Below are 19,780 nucleotides of genomic sequence, written 5' to 3'. Positions count from 1 at the left end.
GACTTCGCAGGCCACAGGCTTATACAAATGGTTTATTATGCTCAGTAGGACTGATGTGATGCCTTCCCCTGCTGTGCATGCACCTGTGTACAAACACACATACACACACACATACGTATATACAGAAACACCCTCACCCCTCAGCCCTTTCCCAAGGGTGGCTCAGTCCTCCAGGGTGCAGTAGAGGGAGAGGGAGGGAGTCCAATAACAGGTGGCTACAGCATAGGGTCTTACATAAGAAGGACCAGTTGTTAGTGCCTTCGGGGACTGGGGTAGGATGGGGGTGGTCAGCCAGATGTGGAGGAAGTTGATGATCCTTCATGAAGAGCCACATTATGGGAGCTACTCTCTGCTGGAGAGGCTCCTTGTCTGTGGTTGGTTTTTGTGGAGATGCCCAGTCTCCACCAAATCTCTGGGGGCTGGCATGGATTGAAGTGAAGAGGCCAAGTCCTCCACAAGAACGGCAGCAGAATTTCCAATGGCAGCCAGAGAAGTACCTGGCTCAACCCTTCAGGTGGAAGAATCCCAGACTGTTCACTGAGGTCTCTGCCAAGAGGTTTCTGGAGAACAAACAGCCACAAATGATAAGACTAAAGAAAGGCTCAGACCACAGACAACTCAAAGAAGGCCTCAGATCCCACACCAAGAACCATTGCTGTCCTGGTGTGGAAGAAGCTGGCTCAAAGATCAGAAAGTCCTCATTGCTCATGGAATTATAGCTGGAAGGGTCCTTGGAGGCCGTCTAATCCAATCTTCTCATGTGACAGATGAGAAAATTGAGTCTGAGGTTATTGATCCCCAAGTTACACAAGGTAGTAAGTGTTCGAGGCCATTGGCAGACCACAGTTCACAATCTGAAGCTTCAGGTCCCAGTAAGAAGGGAGTGTCTCAGTCCTCTAAGGTTGGGGGGATCAGTAGTGTCAGTTGTCCAGGAGGCAGTGAGTGGATGAGGGACTAAGCCCTCCAGCCAAACCAGGCAAAGTCTGTAGAAATGGTGCTCTGTTCTAGAGCAGGAGGTGACAAAAGACTGACACACTGAGCAACAGCAGCAGGCTTGGGGCCAGGAGGGCCGAGGCTGAGATGAGCTTGCCTAGCTCCTTTTTGCACAAGTCCATATCCAAATGGGACTCTTTGGTCAGGGCCACATAATGGGGCTGGATCTCTGAGACCTTGTGATGGATCCATGAAGCATAGTTAGCAGTCAGAGTATAGACTCCAGGTCTGTTGGGAGCCCCACATGCATCTCCCCAGCTCACAACACCTGCCAGGAACCAGCGGCCTTCCACTGGACAAGAGAGTGGTCCTCCCGAATCTCCCTGGAGATAGAGAAACCACCAAAGGTTAGAACAGGAAGGACCCTGGAGATCTAATTCAACCCCATCATTTTATATATAAGGAAACTGAGGCAAGGAGAAAGGGAGTGAATTCCCTAAGGTCACACAACTAGGAAGATTTGAGAAGCCTGGACAGCTAAGTTTTAGCTTCTTTTAGGACCATCAAGCCCCTAAAAGATTCAGGTGTCTCACCCCATCAGGGCCCAGGTAGAATCCAGTATCTTAGCCCCTGCTTTTTAGGACTCAGGTGTCCTCCTTTTTCCTCCCTTTCTCATGACCAGGCCATTACCTGGCAGGCATCTTTGCCGCCTTGTACAAAGCCAGCACACACCATGTCCGGCTGGATGACGTGTGGCTCCTCAGGATCAGGCTTTATGTTGTAAAGACAGTTGCACGTCTCCCGGCTAATCAAAGGCACCTCCAGCTGCTGCAAGATTTTGGGGCTAGGAAGACTCACTGCAGTAAAAGGAGATCAAAAGGGCACATATCAAATCTTCCATCCTCTCCATCTCTATGATGAATATCACTGGCTCTGGCAACCTCTACACCCCCAGGAACCTTACCTGAGCTGTGTATGTTACCCCAACCTGTGACGGTGCAGTGGAGTCCATTGGGGAAAGAAACATTGGCTGCTGGTAGGCAGACAGGACGGATGTACCTCGAGAAGGTCACAGGAGACTTCAGCTGAAGGAGAGCTATGTCGCCCTGGGAGCCCTCTTCCACATAGTTAGGGTGGGTGAAGACCTTGGCTACGGTCTTAACCTCTGCATCAGGGTTATAGTTGCCAAGCTGATGGGCCCCCAGCTTCACCTCATATTCATCCAACCTGTGCTCCCTAAGAGGCGAAGTTAAGAGAGCTGGGATCACAGCGTCCCTCATCCTTTCCACTACTTCCCTCCATTTCTGAATCCAAGCAGGACCTGTTTCTCTCCCAAAAATCCTACCCAAGACCTGCCAGCTCCATGCCTTCCCATATCCTTGGTCTCACCTTGGGAAGCAGTGGGCAGCGGTCAGCACCCACTCTTTGGATACAAGAGAGCCGCCGCATACGTGGACGCCATTGTAGGTGATGCTGACCTGCCATGGCCACTGGCCTGGGGAGGCATTGGTACCTCCCACAATCCGTGCCTGGGAGGCCATGCCACAGGGAACTTCTGGAAGAGGGAAAAGGGAGGGGGCACTGTTTAGGGACTTCTGTGACTTCTTTCCTAGTTGTCTAGACAATTATTTATCTTTTCTTTCTTTAACTCTGCTCAGGGTGCCCTCCCCCCAATCCCTCTCTGTATACTTCCTTTCCTCCTCCTCTCTTTTTCTACCTTTTTCATCCCTTCCCTTTTCTTCATATCTTCTCCCTGTATTGTTCCAATCTCCCTCCCCTCCTCTTCCCCCACCTCTCCTGTCCCCTTTTCTATTTCCCTCTTCCCCTTCATTTCTAACAGAAAGCCCTTTTCCCCAATTTTTTCTCCTCCCCTTCCTCTTCTTGTCCCACCCTTTTCCTCCCTTCCCTTCCCCCAGAGTCTCACCTTCTTTCCCATCAGCCCCTGAAAGCAAAGAAAGGAGAAAATGAGCAGGCGGGAAAGGGGAAGTGGTCAGGGCTGGGACCTGGAATACTTGGATGGGATGAAAATAGAAAATTTGGGAGAAGAGTTAGGTCAGCCAGGATTGGGGGTGGAGGGGGAAATGCCTAGGGAACAGGCAAACCGAGGAACTAGGAAACAGAAAGGAATTGGGGAAGGGGAAAAACTGGCCACCTACTGTCCCCTGGTCTCCACCTTGCTGCCTTCACTCACCCCTTCCCAGCGGTAGCAGATTCAATAAGCTTAGCCATGTCACCAATGCCAGGGGCCACTGGGACCCCAGGCCCATCTTCCAGCTCATGGCCCCAATCTGGGACGCACCTGACCCAGGACAGGTTTGTCCTAGGGGGCAGAGAAGACTGTGCCTTGCCAAGAGAACTTCCAGTAGGCTACCAATCGAAGGGAAAGAATGGGGCTGAGCTGCTCGAAAGGCTTTCAGGGAGGGATCTGGAATGGCTGAGCTGGTAACCGGTGTCACCTGTTCCCGCCCTGCCCCACCCCTACCTGCCAACTCCTTGTTCACTGGCCAGGTTAGCCCAATAGGGATTATTCCCCATCAGTGAGCAGTAACACCTACTCCACTAAGCTCCACCTACTCCACTAAGCTCCACCTCCCTTCCTCTACATGAAGTGGAGTTGGGAGGAGGTTAGTTCTGGTGCCCCTACAGTGCTGACCTTTTATCTTGAATATTCTTAGATCCTAACAACCCTTCTGTCAATGTCTGAACTGCTTTAGCTATTTTTCCTCATATTTGGTGCCCAAGAACACTTTCCTAGAATGCTACTCAGTTCTAAACCACTGCTTCTTTGGACCCCACCAAAGGGCCTTTATTAGGGGTGAGGAAAAAAATGTAGACAGGATTTCAGGGAGAGATTTTATAGTAGAGATGAGTGAGACCTGGGGGTGGGGGGTGGAAGGGGGAAAATCCAGGCATAACCAGCCCTGTTTGACAAGAGTATGAGGATCTACAGGTACTAGTTAGGTCCTATTGACCAGGTACTACACAGCCACTTAAGTCCTTCCCCCAAGGGACCCAGGGAATTAACTGTTTTGACTAGACTAGGGCGAGGGGGAAATTTCTATGAGGACTTGAACCATGAAGTAGTAGTGTTGAGAAGTAAATGTTTTCAGGGAGGCAGAATGTACTTCATACCACAGTTCTGAACCAGGAAGTTTGATTTCCCATGGCTGGAATGAAATAGTTCACTATTAAATGGAATCCCATCTCTGGTTCTTAAGTTAGAGGTTTCAGGGGTTTTCCAATTGATGTTTGCAAGGAACACAGGCATATTTCTATCTCATCTGAGGATTTGATGGAGGGAGATTGAACACACCTGGGAGGGGACAGAGAGACTTGGTGCTCCATTGCTGCTGGTGACAAACAGCCAGCTGACTGTGGGCACACCCTGCACTGGCAGGCAGGAATGAGTAGCAGCTGCCACGTTATCAGCTACAAATTTCTCTTACAGCCCTGATACTGACTCAAACTTCTGGCACCTTGTGTGGCCAGCTCTGAACCCAAACATCCCCAGGGGCTTAGAAACAAGCTACTGGACTCCCATTGTGTGGTTCCTCACCTTACTATGAGCCTAACCATGTCCCTTATGTCCTTGCCAAGTTTTTCCTCACATTTTTCACATCTTCAAATCATGATGATCTAGACTCTCCCAACCAGCAAGTGTAAATGTGATCTCCTCCCACCAAGGCTGAGCCCTACCCAAGTCCACCCTGAACCTAATTCTGAACTTAAAAATTGTTCTTAGCCCTTGGATACTTCTCCACCCCCCATACAGACATGAAGCAGCTCTTGGCAATGTTGGCATTGTATTTATTACCCAGGTATTTATTCCACCCCCAGGATTCTTTGGCTGAAATTAGCTGTGGTTGGAACACACAAGTCCAATTAGACACCCAGGGTTGAACAGTTTGTCATCACTGTCATATAGGAGGGGGGGGGGGAGGAAAGCTTTCGAGGTTCCCAGCCTGGAACTGGTCTGGGTACATTCCAGCAAGAGGCAGACTTGAGATGGGGGGGGAGAGGAGTGAAGAGAAAGAGGGCCATTTGCATCTTCTCCCCTTGTGCTCAGAGTAGTAGAAAAAGAGGTAAAAATAAAAGCATTACAAGGGCTGCTCTTGGAACTGTTGCAGCGCTACTCAGGTGTAGGGGGCAAAGGACACTGGTGTCCTCCAAGACTGCACTGAACTTTGACTCCGCCAAAAAGGATGCCTCCCCCACAGTGTTCAAGATCCATGGTTCCTGGCTTCCTACTGAGTAAAAAAGTTCATGGCTTTCCTTTAGGGATATTCCAATCAGGACCCAGGAGCCCCCTTTCTCTTCACACATGAGAGATAATCCTGAGTTCATCTGGAGAAAGAAATCAAGGTTTGATTATTTCTCAAACGACCCTTGCTTGAGGGTGGGATGCAGAATAGTCTTACCTCCCTCCCTTCTTGGAAATACCTCAAATCTGTGATTTCCATCGTGATAATGGACGCAGATGGTTCCATAGGGTAGTGCATCATACTGGCAGTGGCAAATTTCAGGGGGCAAGACAGTGACTGGAACAGCCAAGGGAACTTGAGGTGATAGAACACAAGACCATTAGAATTGGCAATGGACCCTCAGGGTCATCCCTCCAAACCCTTCATTGCACAAAAGCAGATTTTATCCAGTTGTTTCATGTAACCAGCTGCCTCCCCCAGAGAATGTCCTGATGCACTTGACTCTGTGTCCTGGGAGAGCCCTCCCAAATTCAAGGCCCTAGGCCCCCACAGAATCCCTTTGGCTTTGCTCACCTCTGTTTGCAGTATTGTCTTTCCAGCCCAGCACGATGCAGCTTGCATCAGTTGGGGAAGAACCAGAGTGGAGGCAAACGGGCAGGGCAAAGGGGGAGGACAAAACCCTGGTGTCTAGTTTCAAGAGGACTAAGGATGCTCTGGATCCCATATCCGAGGGGAAGCGCATGCTGATGACTGACCGGGATACCTGGTAGCCCTGGGACCCTGCTACTCCCAGGTAAACCTGAAGACCTGCTGTGGAGGCTTGTCTGTTGGGAGTAGTCAAGTTTTCAGAATTAAATGTTGTTTGTCCAGAGCCTACTAGGTTCAATTTCCTAGTCCTTTAAAGATGCGAGAGCTGCTCTAGAAAGGGATCTCCCCCTCCTTCAGTCAAGGGCTGTTATCTCACTGCTCTTTAAAACTTATCTCCCATAGAATTTCACTTAACACTCAAGAGAATCTGAATCTCACACTTGTCATGAACACCTCCACAGGAACCTTTAAAAATTATCCCTCCCCACTACATGGGGAACCATCCTCCAAAACACCATAAAGTCCTCCTTTAGATTCCCTTCATGATTGAGACCTACCTGGTCACACAATGAGCAGGTGCTAGGACCCAATCAGGGCTCACCAGGGTGCCTAGGCAAACTCCACCCCTGGTCCCGTATACCTCTGCTATCCAGGGCAATGGATTATTACTTCCTGGTGTCCTTAGTGTAAGACCACAAGCTGACAAAAGATTTTACACAAGTCCTTTAGTCCTCTTCAAACAAAGATTTTTCCTCAGGCTACTAAAGCCATCGAATTACCCTGTCCCCATGGAATCACTGGGCATTTCTCCAGCTATAAGACCATGAGTACTTCCCTTCCTTCACCTGTAGAAACCCTGGATGCCTTCCCTTCATGGAACCCCAATCTTTCTGAACCATGGAATCACCTCATGGATCTACCTCTATGTAACTCCCCTCATGAAGCCACTGATTCTACAGAGACCAGCTGAGGAAATATGGCCCCTCCCAACAAGAAGCCCATGGAACCAGTGTACTCCCCTCACTGAATCACTATGTAATGATACTGTCCTCCCACTCAAAAAGGACTTGGACCCTGAACTCTTCCTATGGCCTTGGCAGTGTTTGAACGTTGAGCCTTAAGAGTCCTGACCTCCATATTTTGTTCTGGCGGGACACTTTTCTGGAAACTGTAAAAGTTCCCAGTTCCAGTTCAGTTGGTCCTCCAGGGCGGCATTGTCGGCAGCTAGTATGATCCAGCGGCGATGAAGCTGTATTGGTGCGAAAACCCGAGGACGAAGACAGCTCTCTGTGTAATCTGAAACACCTGCCAGAAACCAGGTCCCAGATTCCTGGCATAGGAGGGCCCAGCGGCTACCAAACTAAGAAGTAGGTAGAGGTTATTAGAAGATGGGCGTCCAAAGTTAAGTCTTTGGTTGGAATATGGATCCCCCCACATCCCAGTGGAGCCTCTGCTCCCATAAGGAGAACCCTCGATACCCAACAGCTGCTAATTTCCTCCTCCTTGTAGTGAGCACACAGGATTCTAGGATTCATTCCAGGCTGAGCAACTGTCTCCCCCTCCTGGCCATAGAGACAATAACACCACCAGGGTATCATTATTTCAGCTTCCAAGAGAGAATTATTGACGGAGGGTACATCTAGGAAGAGCAAAAGGAGAAAGTGCTGAGGATGACGAGCATTTGCCCTTCTCCCTGAATGTTTGGAGGTAGAAAATTGTGTCCTGTCAAGACTCACCTCCAGAGCCCCATTGGGTCAGATAGCAGTGGCTCCTGGGCACAAAGTAGTGATATAGCTCAGGCAAGCACACAGGGCTTGTGTCAGTGGAGTTCTCAATATAAATCTCCAAAAGGGCCAGGTCATAGCCATAATTTGCTGTGTAGTTTTCATTTATAAAGATTTGGTTGACTGTTGCAGCTCTTCCACCATCGGATGGGAGGATCACTTGTAAGATGGCAGGGTCTTGGTCTGGGCCTAGGCTGTCCAGGGGACAAAGAAAGCCATTTCACATTAAGGCATCCATCCCCATGCCTCAAATTCAGACAAGGTAGTGTCCCAGTTTATCCCAGTGTTGCCATTAAATCCCTCCTCTACATGACTTGTACCCTCAAGGATTTGTCAATAAGATACCTGTAACATTACTCACCCCAGAAAGCAGGTGCCTGGTGCAAGGACCCAGTTCTCTGATATCATCACCCCATGGCAGTGAGATGTTGGGGTAACTACAATAGCCTTCCAGGGCCAATGACCAGGTTGGGGGGCAATCCCACATTCTGAGATCAGAAGGAGTTAGAATATAAGCCTCAATCAAGCATTCCCATACACAGAAGATGAGAGATCAGGCCCCTCATTCTCATCATCATTCATTGCTTACCTGGCAAAGCAAGGGTGCAGTTTTCTTCTTCTGGCATATCTGGTGCCACAGGCTTGGGTTGTTCAGGGAAGGAAGCGTTAGTGACTCGTTCCTGGATCCAGTTCTCATAGGCTGCCACAGCTGTGAAGATCCCTGGACGGTTCCTCCTTGCACAGCCATGACCAAAGCTGGTGATTCCAGCCAGGAACCACTGACCTGCCTCCTCACATACTAGTGGACCGCCAGAGTCTCCCTGTGGAAATTGAGCTTAGGGTTTGGGGGGGTGGGAGTGGGGCTGTGTTATCTACCTCAAGCCAGGAACATAACAAAAATGCTTCATTGAAAGCTAAGTGAGCTAATAAGCTTAAACCACTGGGCCTGGATGAACTAAGATCCCAGGGATACCAGGAAGCAGCTGGTAGATGCAATGGTAGGGATACAAAGAACTAGAAAAACTAAAGGCAAGTACCAAAGCCCATGAATTAATTAATGCTGGAAGTGCAGATAGCAAATTACCCAAATGCCAAAGAGTTAAATTGACAGATTTTAGGATCAGATGTAAAACACAGCAGAAGCAGAATGTCCCAGAGCTAAAAATGTGACCCTAGGCAAGTCACTTAACCCTGATTGGCTAGAATATCCAGTATGATAGAATTCCGATGGCATTTGATAAATTGTGCACCTAAGAAAGGAGATCGCCCTCTTACCTGGCAGGTGTCTTTCTTGCCTTCCTTAAAGCCAGCACATATCATAATGTCCGGTAGTAGATCCAATGATACATTATAGGGGCCACTTGAGTTTAGGAGACACTGACAGGATAAAGGTCCGAGGACAGATAGTTCCACTTCCTTCAGCATCATCGGTATTGGAACATATACTGGGGAGGGAGAAAGGAATTCCCATGTGAGGCCTGCAAATTGAGGGCTAGAGCTGGATAAGGAATTTCTTCATATTCTATCCATATTTTTTCCCTTGGAGAATTCATCTACTTCTACAGCTTAACTTCGGAATAAAGTCATTCTTTAACCTATATCCACCCTGAATCCCTCTTAAAGGTCCTGTCCATTGCTGGTTTAGAAGGTTAAGCGTTCAAAAATCACTTTATCTAACCTTTAATTTCGTCTTTATTAACACTTGGCAAACCTTAAAATACTGTAGAAAATTTCCAGTATTATCTTCCTAGACAACTGGCTCTGTGCCCCTTTCAGCCTTTCCTGTCTCTTTTATGTGTAAAGAGAAAACTGAGGACAAGAAGTAGCCTGCTCTAAGCCAGCCTAAATTTGCTAAGTCAAGACTCGAGGCCAGATCCTCTGCTGTGAGCCAAATTGGAGATGGAAAGTCAGATAAGACAGAAAAGGATGGCATAGAGCAGAGGGCAAGGAGCTTCAGAAGGATGAGGTAAGGGGGGGTGGGGTGGGGCTTCCAGAAAACAGGGTAAGTAGGTGGTAGTCCAGGATTAAGAGCTGCCACCTTATTCAAAGGCTTACTGTCCTGATGTATGTTTCCCCAGCCTGTGGACCAGCAGGAGGCTCCGTTGGGAAAGTGATGATTGGATCGGGGTAGACAGATGGTCTGCACAGAATCTGTGATGTTGGCAGGCTCAGACAGGAGCAACAGGGCAATATCATAGCCTTCCAATGCATTGATGTAATTGTCGTGGACCAGAATTTCTGTTACATTCCGGTATTGTCCTTGGTTCGAAAATAGTGCATACAAACCCAGGACCACCGAAAAATTCTGTGGTGCCATCACAATCTGATCACTAGAAAGAGGTGGATGAGAATGAGAAGGTGGGACTTGAGTGCTTGAAGCTAACTAGGAGGTCTATTACATACATTTAGGAGGTCTATTACATACATTTAAGTCCAGAAAACTGAAAGGGAATATAAACAGGATAAAGTACTGGATTTGTTATCATATAGATATAGGATATGTACAGAGTATTTTATCTGCCACTTATAACTTGGGTGAATAGGGAATTATTTGTTGACCTTGGCAAGATATACAAGGGAAAGGAGATATTAAGGGGCACAGATAGCATACTTACCGTACAACACAGTGAGCAGCAGTGAGGACCCAGGACTCGGTAATGAGGGAACCACCACAGATGTGGAACTCTAGCAAGCGTACACTCACCTGCCATGGCCAGTCTCCCGGCCTGGCATAGGAGCCACCCACAATACGGGGGAAAGGTGGTCTTAAACCACATTCTGGAAGAGAGACTCAAAGAGGATAAAGTTTATCCATCTTCTGATACCACTACCCCTAGTAGTAGAGCCCCTCTGTATACCTCAATTAGGCCTGTGGGCCATAGGAGCCCATCTCACCCCAATAAACACCCCCCATACCCTGTCTAGTGATGTGCTAAGACATACATGTCACTGCATTTTCAAGACCCTAGTTACTAACCCCCCATGGTGGGGGGGGGGGGTGTCTCCTTTTTACCTAGATCGGAAATGCTTCGGCGATAAGGTCCAGGGTGCCCCTACTATGCTTCTGCCTGCTCTTTCTAAAGTCAGGTTCTATTCCCCAGTGACCAAGACCACCAGCCTCCCACCTTCCTCGTCATTTTTCTACTTTAAATTCTTTCAGGTTTATGATATCACCCAGCCGCTCTCTTACCTGGATGTTGCCTTTCTCCTGGGATGGCGAGGGCTGCGGAAGATAGGAAAGACAAATCTGGCTACATGAAGTTCATCGATTTCCCAAGATTAGTGGCAAAATATTTCTGCTTTCCCCAGATCCTCATATTCATTTTCGTGCTATAAAGTTCAAATTCTCTCACAGGACTTGGAGAATTACTAGGGATTGGCATTCCCCATTTTCCAGTTATGCCTTTACAAAAGGTGCTCCTGACCGTTAAGCATGTCATTTCCCTCCGTAGGAACCTAGAAATTTCCTAACCCTTCCTTCCTGGGACTTTAAGTCATTTGTCCATGACTATCCCTTTCCAGTGACTGGTCCCCCCAAGCTGCACCAACATCCATAGTTACCCAGTAGCAGGAGAATTAAGAGAATTGGAATCATTTTGTTGCAGAGTCTGGGGTTGCCAGAGCTCTGGGGAATATGCAGGCGACCTCTCCCCTTTTAAAGTCTGAAGAGCCACTGCCTGAGGCAGTTCCTGAGGAACTGCCCCACCCTCCCTGGCTTTAGCCCATCCCAGGGAATTGGAGAGGTCCTGGAGCTGGGGGTAGAGAGTGGGGAGTTTGGGTGCCCCACCCCAAGACCGGATGCATCTCAAAGAGGCTGGGAAGGATGAATGGTGCCAGGCTAACCAGGTTACTAGAGGTAGAAGTCTGGACATCTGCTTTCTGAAGATGGGGGTGGGTACGATGAAGCAGACGGGACAGAATCTAGGAGGTGAGAACTGGAGGACCAGGACCACACACAGAGTTCCAAGAATAAAGTGGGACTTGGGGGCACCTTGGGAATTGGGAGATATGAATACTAGATTCTTTGTGAGTTTAAAGGGGGAAGATTACTCCTTGCTTGGCACCCCTGGGATTTGGGGTGAGAGGGAGGGGGCTCTTCACTGATGTGACTCACCTCTGCTTTGGGTGGGGTTGGGTGGCCTAATGGATTGGGCTTTTTTTTTTTTCTCACATTGCTCCAGTTACCTATGCTGCCTGCCAGCCCCAGAGAGAGGAGCCTGGGGAATTTGATCCAATCCTAAACAATGTGATCACAGATCCCATGTCCCAGAGCAGCCAGGCAGGACGCTTGCACTAAGGGAGGGAAGAGAGCTGGGATGGGGTCCAAGGCCTAGCTTCCACCCTGACTCATCAGGCAACATGGACAGCCAGTGTCTCATTCTCCCCTCTGAGTTCTGCCCCTGAGCTCACTTTCCTTATCAAGCACTGACTTGGAATCCAAGAATGTCAGAGCATTAAGGGGCCTTGCAGATTATCTCGTTCAAATCCCCACCACCCCCATTTTTCACGGAAGGAAATAGAGGCCCTCTAAGGGCCTCCTGTGACTTGCTTGAGGTCAGAAGGCTAACCGTTCTCATTTTCAGCTGCCCCAAGCAAGACATAGTTTTGTTCTTAGCATCCGCCTCTTCAATAAAAACTTTGAAGGAAGAGATCAAACCAGGGCAGAAGAGTATCTATGAGATAGGGTGGGTGCAGAAGTAGAAAACACAATGTGATATGAGGATGGGGTGTGGAAACTGCCTCCCTACATCATCTTTCCCATTTAGTGCCCACAGAAAATATCTTTCTTCTCTCAGAGACATTACCCACTAAGTCACCTATGTCTAATCAGTCCCATTGATCATCACCAATAGATTACCCACATCAAGACAACATCAAGACATACTGCAAGTTCCACAAGTTCTCTTATCTTTCAGCTAATCTTCCCAACCTGCCAGTTGCAGGCAACCTGTGCAGCCCTTATCTCCATGCTGATTGAACCTCCCCTAGTCATTACTATGGACCACTTGGTGGACCACCTGCTGGTGGTTCCCCAAATTTCTGTGGATTTTGATCTTAAAGGGACTTTCACAGAAAAGCCTAGTCAGCCAGAAAGACACACAGAGAAGGGAGCAGAAGTGCTACTTGGAGACTTCATATGGGCTAGCATCCATGTCAGCTGGGACCCCTTCTTGCTTGCCAGGTCATGGTGGGGAGGGGCCGTAGAAGCAGAGGATCAAGGAGGTGAGAAAGTCAAGGGCTAGAGCCAAGATGCTGACAGCTATGAGCCAAGGACAAGCAGAGGGTCAGCGACTGGGAGCAGTGGGAGGTGAGTTGACTAGTTAAGGGCATGGTGAGAGCACAAGAAACCAGCTGACTCAGGGTGCAAAGAGATGCATAAACCTTCATTCATAAAGTGGGGAACCCGCACATTCTGTTTCCTTTCTATCCCAGTAGCAGTGGAAGAGAGAAGAATTATTGTCTCCTCTTGGTGGTGCCAAAGCAGATGGAATTTAGAAGCTTTATCCTTTTAACTTATTTTCATTTCTGTGACATTGAAAATAACAACTAGACAGCCATCCAACCTCAGTTTGTCTGACTATGGATGTTAGACATGGTCCTGAAAGAGGGGAAGCCTAACCCAATGAGGACAGATTTTTTTCCCTAATAGCTGATGAGAAAGAAAACCTTTGTAATTGTGCTAAGTTTGCTGTAGTTACATATTTTTTTTTCTATGAAACTGAATGTACCGATTGTCTCCTTTAATATCTCCCTCCCCCCAAGTCATTTTGCAGTTACAAAAAACAAAAAACATGAAACCACCCCGAGGACTTTGAGTACTTCCCAGAAACACATTCCCATCTCTTTCTCCAGCTTAATAAGGCATGTGGAAGGAGTTTAACAAATGCTAATTAACTGATAAAAAAAAAAAAGATTCTGTGTTCTTTGGCCTGGTGTAAATAGTTATGCTAAAGATCTTTGTAACAGTTTAAGTATCTTTTATCTTTTCCTAAAAAACTTGTGACCTGGCTGCTCTTATCCCAAAATGTTTTTTGTTATCCTACCTACATGCCCTATCTCATCTTACCCAAATTCTCTCTCCTGGAGAGACCAAAAAATATAGACAGATAGAGATATATAGATATGGCTAGAGGTATAGGTATAGATCAGATACGTATCTCCCTCTTTCCACATACCTATATCTATAAATGACAAATGGAATTCTGGGACACAAATGTCCACCTGTCTGTATCCTCTGCTGGTTTATTTGTGCAGTGGCTAGCAAGGACTTTAAAAATTCTTGCCACGCTGTTCTTAAAATTTTCCAAAGTGTGTGTGTGTGTGTGTGTGTGTGTGTGTGTGTGTGTGTGTGTGTGCATGTGCGTGCGCATTTGTATCATCTGTTTTTGAACTTGGGGAGACAGAGAGACTTATAAAGAAAAGCCTCAAAGAGTCTCCCGGAGGCACGTCAAAATTTTCACTATGATCACTGAATATCTGCTGTAACTTCTTGAGCCTTTTTCTGGCATTGAGGTCCCTTGGCATACCCAACTGATCTGAGCACACATACATACCTGCCTTGGGCCCTTGTATATCATACATAGATCCCTTTCCTCTCAATACCTCCCTCTCTCCCCCCACCCCAAGCTTTACACTAGCTATGTAACAGCTTTTAAAAAAGTAGTGCAAGATGGGGGGGGAAGCAGAGACCCCTTCATTTTACAAAACAATTCGATCCCCTCCAAGTTTCTTTTAAATAGGATGATCACTCAAGCGTATTTAAAATAATATTCCATTTGCATACATTTCAGTTTCAAACAAATTTTCAAAGATGTCTTTACTACTACTTCTAGGAAGCTTACTCCCCATCACTGCCCTCTCTCTTCCCTAAACACTTTTTCTTCCCTTTCTTTACCTCTCCTTCATTCTCCTCCCTTCTCCCTTATCTTCTCTTTCTCACTTCTCCACTCCTCCAAGCCAACCCCCATTTTATATTTTGGCATTCTTCCATTAGTACAGGGTACACCAAAAGTCAGTACACTTGTAAGCTATTAAATCCTTTGCGTACACTACATAGTAGATGCAAAATTACGCTGTACATATTGTACAGTTATTTGCAGGTGTGTCACCCCCATTAGAACGTGAGCTCCGTAAGGGAAGGCACTGTGTTTTTTACTTTTTGTATCCTCGACACTTAGCACACTAATGGTAGGTGATTAGGAAATGCTGACTGACTGGTTAATAAAGGTTTGTGAGTTGTGGGCTCTCCCCTAATGACAGCCCTTACCAACAGTCTTCCCAGACCTCATCTATCCTTCTTTTTCCTCAAACACAGTAGCCTTCCCGTAAAGACCTCCTATCCTACTAAAAAGTCACCACACCCTTACACCTGGGAGTTGTTCTTCAAAGCCAGAGAGGGCAGACTACTATGCTGTTGACATATAATAGAGATAGCTGGGATAGAATATCAAAGGCAAAAAGGCTGAACAATAGGTCGAGAGGTTTGGGTACTCTGCAGAGGAAAGGAGTAAGGGCAGAGTTGTCCGGTTCCCACTGGTTGGCCTTTCTCCTATTTTCTCACCATTCATACCCTTTGAAAAAAATTCCCCCTTTAAAAAAAAATTCACCACTTATTTCTTCCGAATTCATCCTTTTTCTCCTTTTTCTCTTCCTATAATTCGGATCCTTTTCTGCCTTTTCCCTTTTATACCTTTGCCCTTTATCCTTTAATTTATATGCAGGCATGCTTGATGGATAAACTAGATGTCAGAGTAGGCACAGATATCCTCTGATTTGTGTCCTTTTTTTGTCACGATGACACTTTTCATTGGCTGCTGAGCCAGAACTCCATGCCTATAGTAAACCCTCAGCCCTTCTTTCTCTCTGAGCTCAGGAGGGTCAGTGGGGGTTGGGGGGATGCCATTTCCCCACTACCAGCCCCAGCCCCTTAAGCACATAGCCTTCTAGACAAGCCTGTGCCTGGGATGGGGTCACCTGCTGTTTATGTCTACTTTTGATACAAGCCCTCCTTGGATCTCAGAAGCAACTGGCATCTTCTCTCCTTTCTGAGCACTCGAGCAGTGCGGTATCAGCTACTTGCAGTGGAAACACTGGCAGAGGTAGACTGTCAGAAAGGGAGAGAGTTGCCCAGAGAAGAGGGGGATGGGGAGAAAAAAGGCCTCTTTGGCTATGACCTGTACTCAGTCAATGTTGCAAGTGTCCCTATGAGGCTTAGATACTAGCCTCTCAACTGCTTCCAATTATTTCACTGTTATTGTTCAGCATTGCCCTTCATGTGTAGAAATAAAACTTTCGTACCTGGTACATATTTGTACTCTGGGTACCTTGTTCCTTCTCCCTGGACTAGAGCCAAAAAACAGGATTGTTCCTCAAGAATCTGAAGTCGGATTAGACTTAGAGCATTGAGGATGCTAGTTCTCCTGCCTAGGAGACAGACAAACCCCAAGTAAACCTCAAGGATAAAGGACAGGAAGAGGGGACAGTCAACAGCCCTTGGCGTCAGCCTACCAGTACTCTAAGTAAATGTAGGGAGACATTTTTGAGGAGCTGGTTCTAATTGTTACTCAGAGTACCAGATATACTTATTTCTCTGCTTTAATCATATCACTCTATTTTCAAATTCTTAAATCATAAAACTTCTCCTTTGAAAGCATGAAATTATTCTCTGTAACTACAGAACAATGTGTACATTTTTGTACATAACTTTAAAGAGATTTTAAAATTCAATCTCTTTATTCAAAAAAACTTATTAAATACCTATTGGGTTGGTTCTTGTGCTTAGAGGCATGAGATATAAACTACAGACCAAAACAAAAGCAGCTTAACATTTTATTTAGGAGTTGTCTGGTATTATTGTCATTTGTCAGATGTGGAAACTGAATTTGAGAACTTAAGCAATTTGTTTAAAGTTTCACCAGGGGATCCCAAATCCTCTCAAGTGCTCTTCGACCTCCCTGTTTTCAAGCATAACTTTGAAAATAAAGTACTGGTTGGCCTTTCTCCCTTTTTCTCACCATTCATACCCTTTTCTTCAACATTTGGCATTAATTAATTTTACTGGGAACATTTGAGTAAGCAGAATCTTCATGAAGAAGTATGGTTATTAGGGTAGGGGACAATGGTGGGTAGGGGGCAGTAGTTCCTCATTCTGTTTTTTGTGGCAGCTAGATGAAATTACTGTAGTCAAATGTTATTTGTTCCTTAGATAAAGGACTGGATTGCCCACCCATTTCCAAAGCTGCATACTACTTAAAGAGAAAAACCATTGAATTGTTCAGATAATCAGAAGTCTGATGGGAAAGAAATTAAAATGTATTTGCCTTCTGGGGAGAATCTAAATCTAAACGTAACTCAATGGTGGGAGATTTTAAGTGATTCAGTATCTGTTTAGGTGCTTCTGGGTGTGACTTTGGTGGTTTTTGTTTCTCAGTGAGTATTTAGCATCTTTTTGCTAATTTTATGGGATAAAATAAAGGCTGTCCTTCCTATTCTGATGCATTGCTTACCTAGAGTGTCCGAATGGGAACCTACCCTCTGTTACTTATCTTTGGTAAAAAAAAATTTTCCTTGAGGCAATGTAAACTATACTTTAAAAAATTTCTTCTGAATGTAATAAATGGGTACCCCTATGTATACGGTAGAACAGAAAAAGAATATTGTACACAAAACTGCAAATATCTATTATGTACAGCTTTTCTTTTAAAAGATAATATAAAACATGTTCTATTCCTTTCAAACATTAATGTATACCATTTTAATATAAAAGTTTATATAATGTAAAATATAAATTAACACATTAGCATGTAACTTTCAAGCTATCTTGTGATTCTTTCTGGTCATCTGTTCCCTTCTATATGTTTATGCAAAATTCTTCAATGACTTCTTTTCCTTTCTTCCTTTTGTCTACCCTTATCCTTCTTCCTCCCACACTTTTTCTCCAAGTTGAAAAAAATCCTCTTTGTAAAATACGTGTAGTCAGGCCAAACAAATCCCAAAGGGAATCTATGTTAACATAAGATATTTATGGAACTTTTTGTAGAGTTTTATGTTTTATGTAGAGTATATATTGCCTATATTAGATGAACAACCTAAAGAGCTTCTCCGTCAATATCTATCTGGGACAGATGGCACAAAATATCAACAGTTTAGCTGGAGAAAGAGGCAGAACCGTTATGCTTAAAAAGCTGATAAAGTGTAGGAGTCAAGAAACAAAGATTTCCTTTTTTTATGTTTTCATGGCCAGTGGTACTTATTTTATAAGTCAGTGGCATATATTACATTAAACATTTTTGATAGGAGGGCACAGTTTTCAAGTGCAAGTGGGCACGATTTTCCAATTTACCTAGAATGAAACAAATTTGAACTTGGATCTGTTCTCTTACTATCTCCCTAATTTCATCCTCAGTCTTTGTCAGCACTAACCTCTTTATGCCTTTGCTCATGTTCCTTCCCTTACTTGTAAGTTTCTTCTCTTTCCTTAGCACCTGTTCTATTTAAATTTTAAAACTTTATTTATTTTGAACTTAAACACCAAAAAAAGGAGTGTTTCTATGTACACAGCAGAACACACACACAAAAAGATTCTATGTCAAACTGTGAATCTCCATTTCACATTACTCACTTTAAAAAAATTCTGCATATTAAAGATTGTCTAGCTTGGCTGTGCTTTTTTCTGTCTTCTTTCTATTCTTTTTTGTGCATTTTATAAACATCACTATTGCTTTTGTCATTTCTAATAGAATAATAACATAGCATTATATTAATGTGCTACAATTTTTTTCATTCATTCCTCAATTGCCTAAGAGGCAATCTAAATTTATTCTTAAATTTATTATAGTTCTTTCTCTTCTTCCTTTTAATTAATTCCCCTTTCAGATTCAGGACATTTTCTTTGCTTCTTTCTTTCTTTTTGTCCTTCCTACTCCTGCTTGCATCCATGTTGAGTTTGCAGTATTTCTACAAAATTGTTTGTGGTGGTGGGGGCGGGTCACAACCTAGTATTTTATATAAAAGGAAGAAAACACTGAAGAATTTGAAGAGATTCTAAGCTTCCAGAGTCAACAGGTTGGAGCAAGCATGGTGTAAAGGGTCTTCTCTGAACTCTGGTAGAGAAGGAAAGTATGGAGGAAAGTCCTCGAGTCCATGAGCATTGTAAGTAGGATGAGAGAAGACCCAAGAAAAAGTTAATTCTTTCCCAATCCCTCTGATGCTTAGTTATCTATTGACACTATGACATAATCTGCTATTCTATTACCCAAGTGTTCCCAGTAAAATTAATTTTGTTTGAACCACAGAGCCCAAGGGTTAACTATAGATAAATATAAAGGTAAATTAATATAAAATAAAATAAATCAAAGAACTCAACCTTTGCCTAGGTGTTAGGAATTTGGGGAATTATTAGAAAGTATGACCAATCTGAGACTTCTCATCTAAAATAAACTGCCAGATGTTGAAGAAAAGCAAACCGATGGACTCTAAGGGGTCATTATACTGCTAATCTCTTAGGTCTAAAATGAACTGTTTATGGGGGGGAAGTTGTTAATAGGATACGCTTTATTTTATTTTTAAAATTTATAATACTATACTTAAACTGTGTCAAAAATTTAAGATACAAAAAGCTATTGTTATCATTCCCCAATTGATAAATGGTCAAAGGATATGAACAGGCAATTTTCAGAGGAAGAAATTAAAGATATCTATAATCATATGAAAAAATGCTCTAAATCACTATTGATTAGAGAGATGCAAATCAAAACAACTCTGAGGTACCACATCACACCTTTAAGATTGGCAAACATGACAGAACAAGAAAATGATAAATGCTGGAGAGGATGTGGGAGAGTTGGAACACTAATTCATTGTTGGTGGAGCTGCGAGCGCATCCAACCATTCTGGAGAGCAATTTGGAACTATGCCCAAAGGGCTACAAAAATGTGCATACCCTTTGACCCAGCAATACCACTTCTAGGTCTGTATCCCAAAGAGACCATAAAAATGGGAAAGGGTCCCACATGTACAAAAATATTTATAGCAGCACTCTTTGTAGTTGCCAAAAACTGGAAGTCAAGGGGATGTCCATCAATTGGGGAATGGCTGAATAAATTATGGTATATGAATGTAATGGAGTACTATTGTGCCATAAGAAATGATGAACAAGAAGACTTCAGAGAGGCCTGGAAGGACTTATATGACCTGATGCTGAGTGAAAGGAGCAGAACCAGGAGAACTTTGCGCACAGCAACGACCACAGTGTGCAAGAGTTTTTTCTGGTAG

The 19,780-nt window shown here is 44.8% G+C and overlaps 2 protein-coding genes across 3 annotated transcripts; both read right to left on the bottom strand.

Annotated features, from left to right (window-relative positions):
- Positions 1-12: 12 nt before the first annotated feature.
- Positions 13-3,368, bottom strand: PRSS8 (serine protease 8). 2 transcript variants are annotated; one of them, XM_072597512.1, is made up of 6 exons: positions 3,125-3,368; positions 2,858-2,875; positions 2,323-2,488; positions 1,898-2,169; positions 1,624-1,790; positions 13-1,316 (listed from the first exon to the last, which is right to left on the bottom strand). In XM_072597512.1, exons 1-6 carry the CDS (start codon positions 3,210-3,212, stop codon positions 1,005-1,007), a joined length of 1,023 nt encoding a protein of 340 aa, XP_072453613.1. In that variant the 5' UTR covers positions 3,213-3,368; the 3' UTR covers positions 13-1,004. The 2 variants fall into 2 exon arrangements, with proteins under 2 accessions (XP_072453613.1, XP_072453614.1); XM_072597513.1 differs by having other exon boundaries at positions 3,233-3,368.
- A 1,351-nt stretch (positions 3,369-4,719) lies between these two features.
- On the bottom strand, positions 4,720-11,172 carry PRSS36 (serine protease 36). Its single transcript, XM_072597496.1, has 14 exons — positions 11,069-11,172; positions 10,698-10,730; positions 10,123-10,285; positions 9,563-9,837; positions 8,783-8,952; positions 8,097-8,328; positions 7,869-7,995; positions 7,460-7,701; positions 7,202-7,362; positions 6,855-7,083; positions 6,281-6,422; positions 5,709-5,959; positions 5,374-5,489; positions 4,720-5,277 (listed from the first exon to the last, which is right to left on the bottom strand). Exons 1-14 carry the CDS (start codon positions 11,100-11,102, stop codon positions 4,996-4,998), a joined length of 2,457 nt encoding a protein of 818 aa, XP_072453597.1. The 5' UTR covers positions 11,103-11,172; the 3' UTR covers positions 4,720-4,995.
- Positions 11,173-19,780: the final 8,608 nt, after the last annotated feature.

The sequence above is a fragment of the Notamacropus eugenii genome, chromosome 3 (assembly GCF_028372415.1).
Source record: "Notamacropus eugenii isolate mMacEug1 chromosome 3, mMacEug1.pri_v2, whole genome shotgun sequence".
Classification (NCBI taxonomy): Eukaryota; Metazoa; Chordata; class Mammalia; order Diprotodontia; family Macropodidae; genus Notamacropus; species Notamacropus eugenii.
Note: the sequence above shows the minus strand (reverse complement) of the source record. Positions and strands in the feature narration are given on the sequence as shown.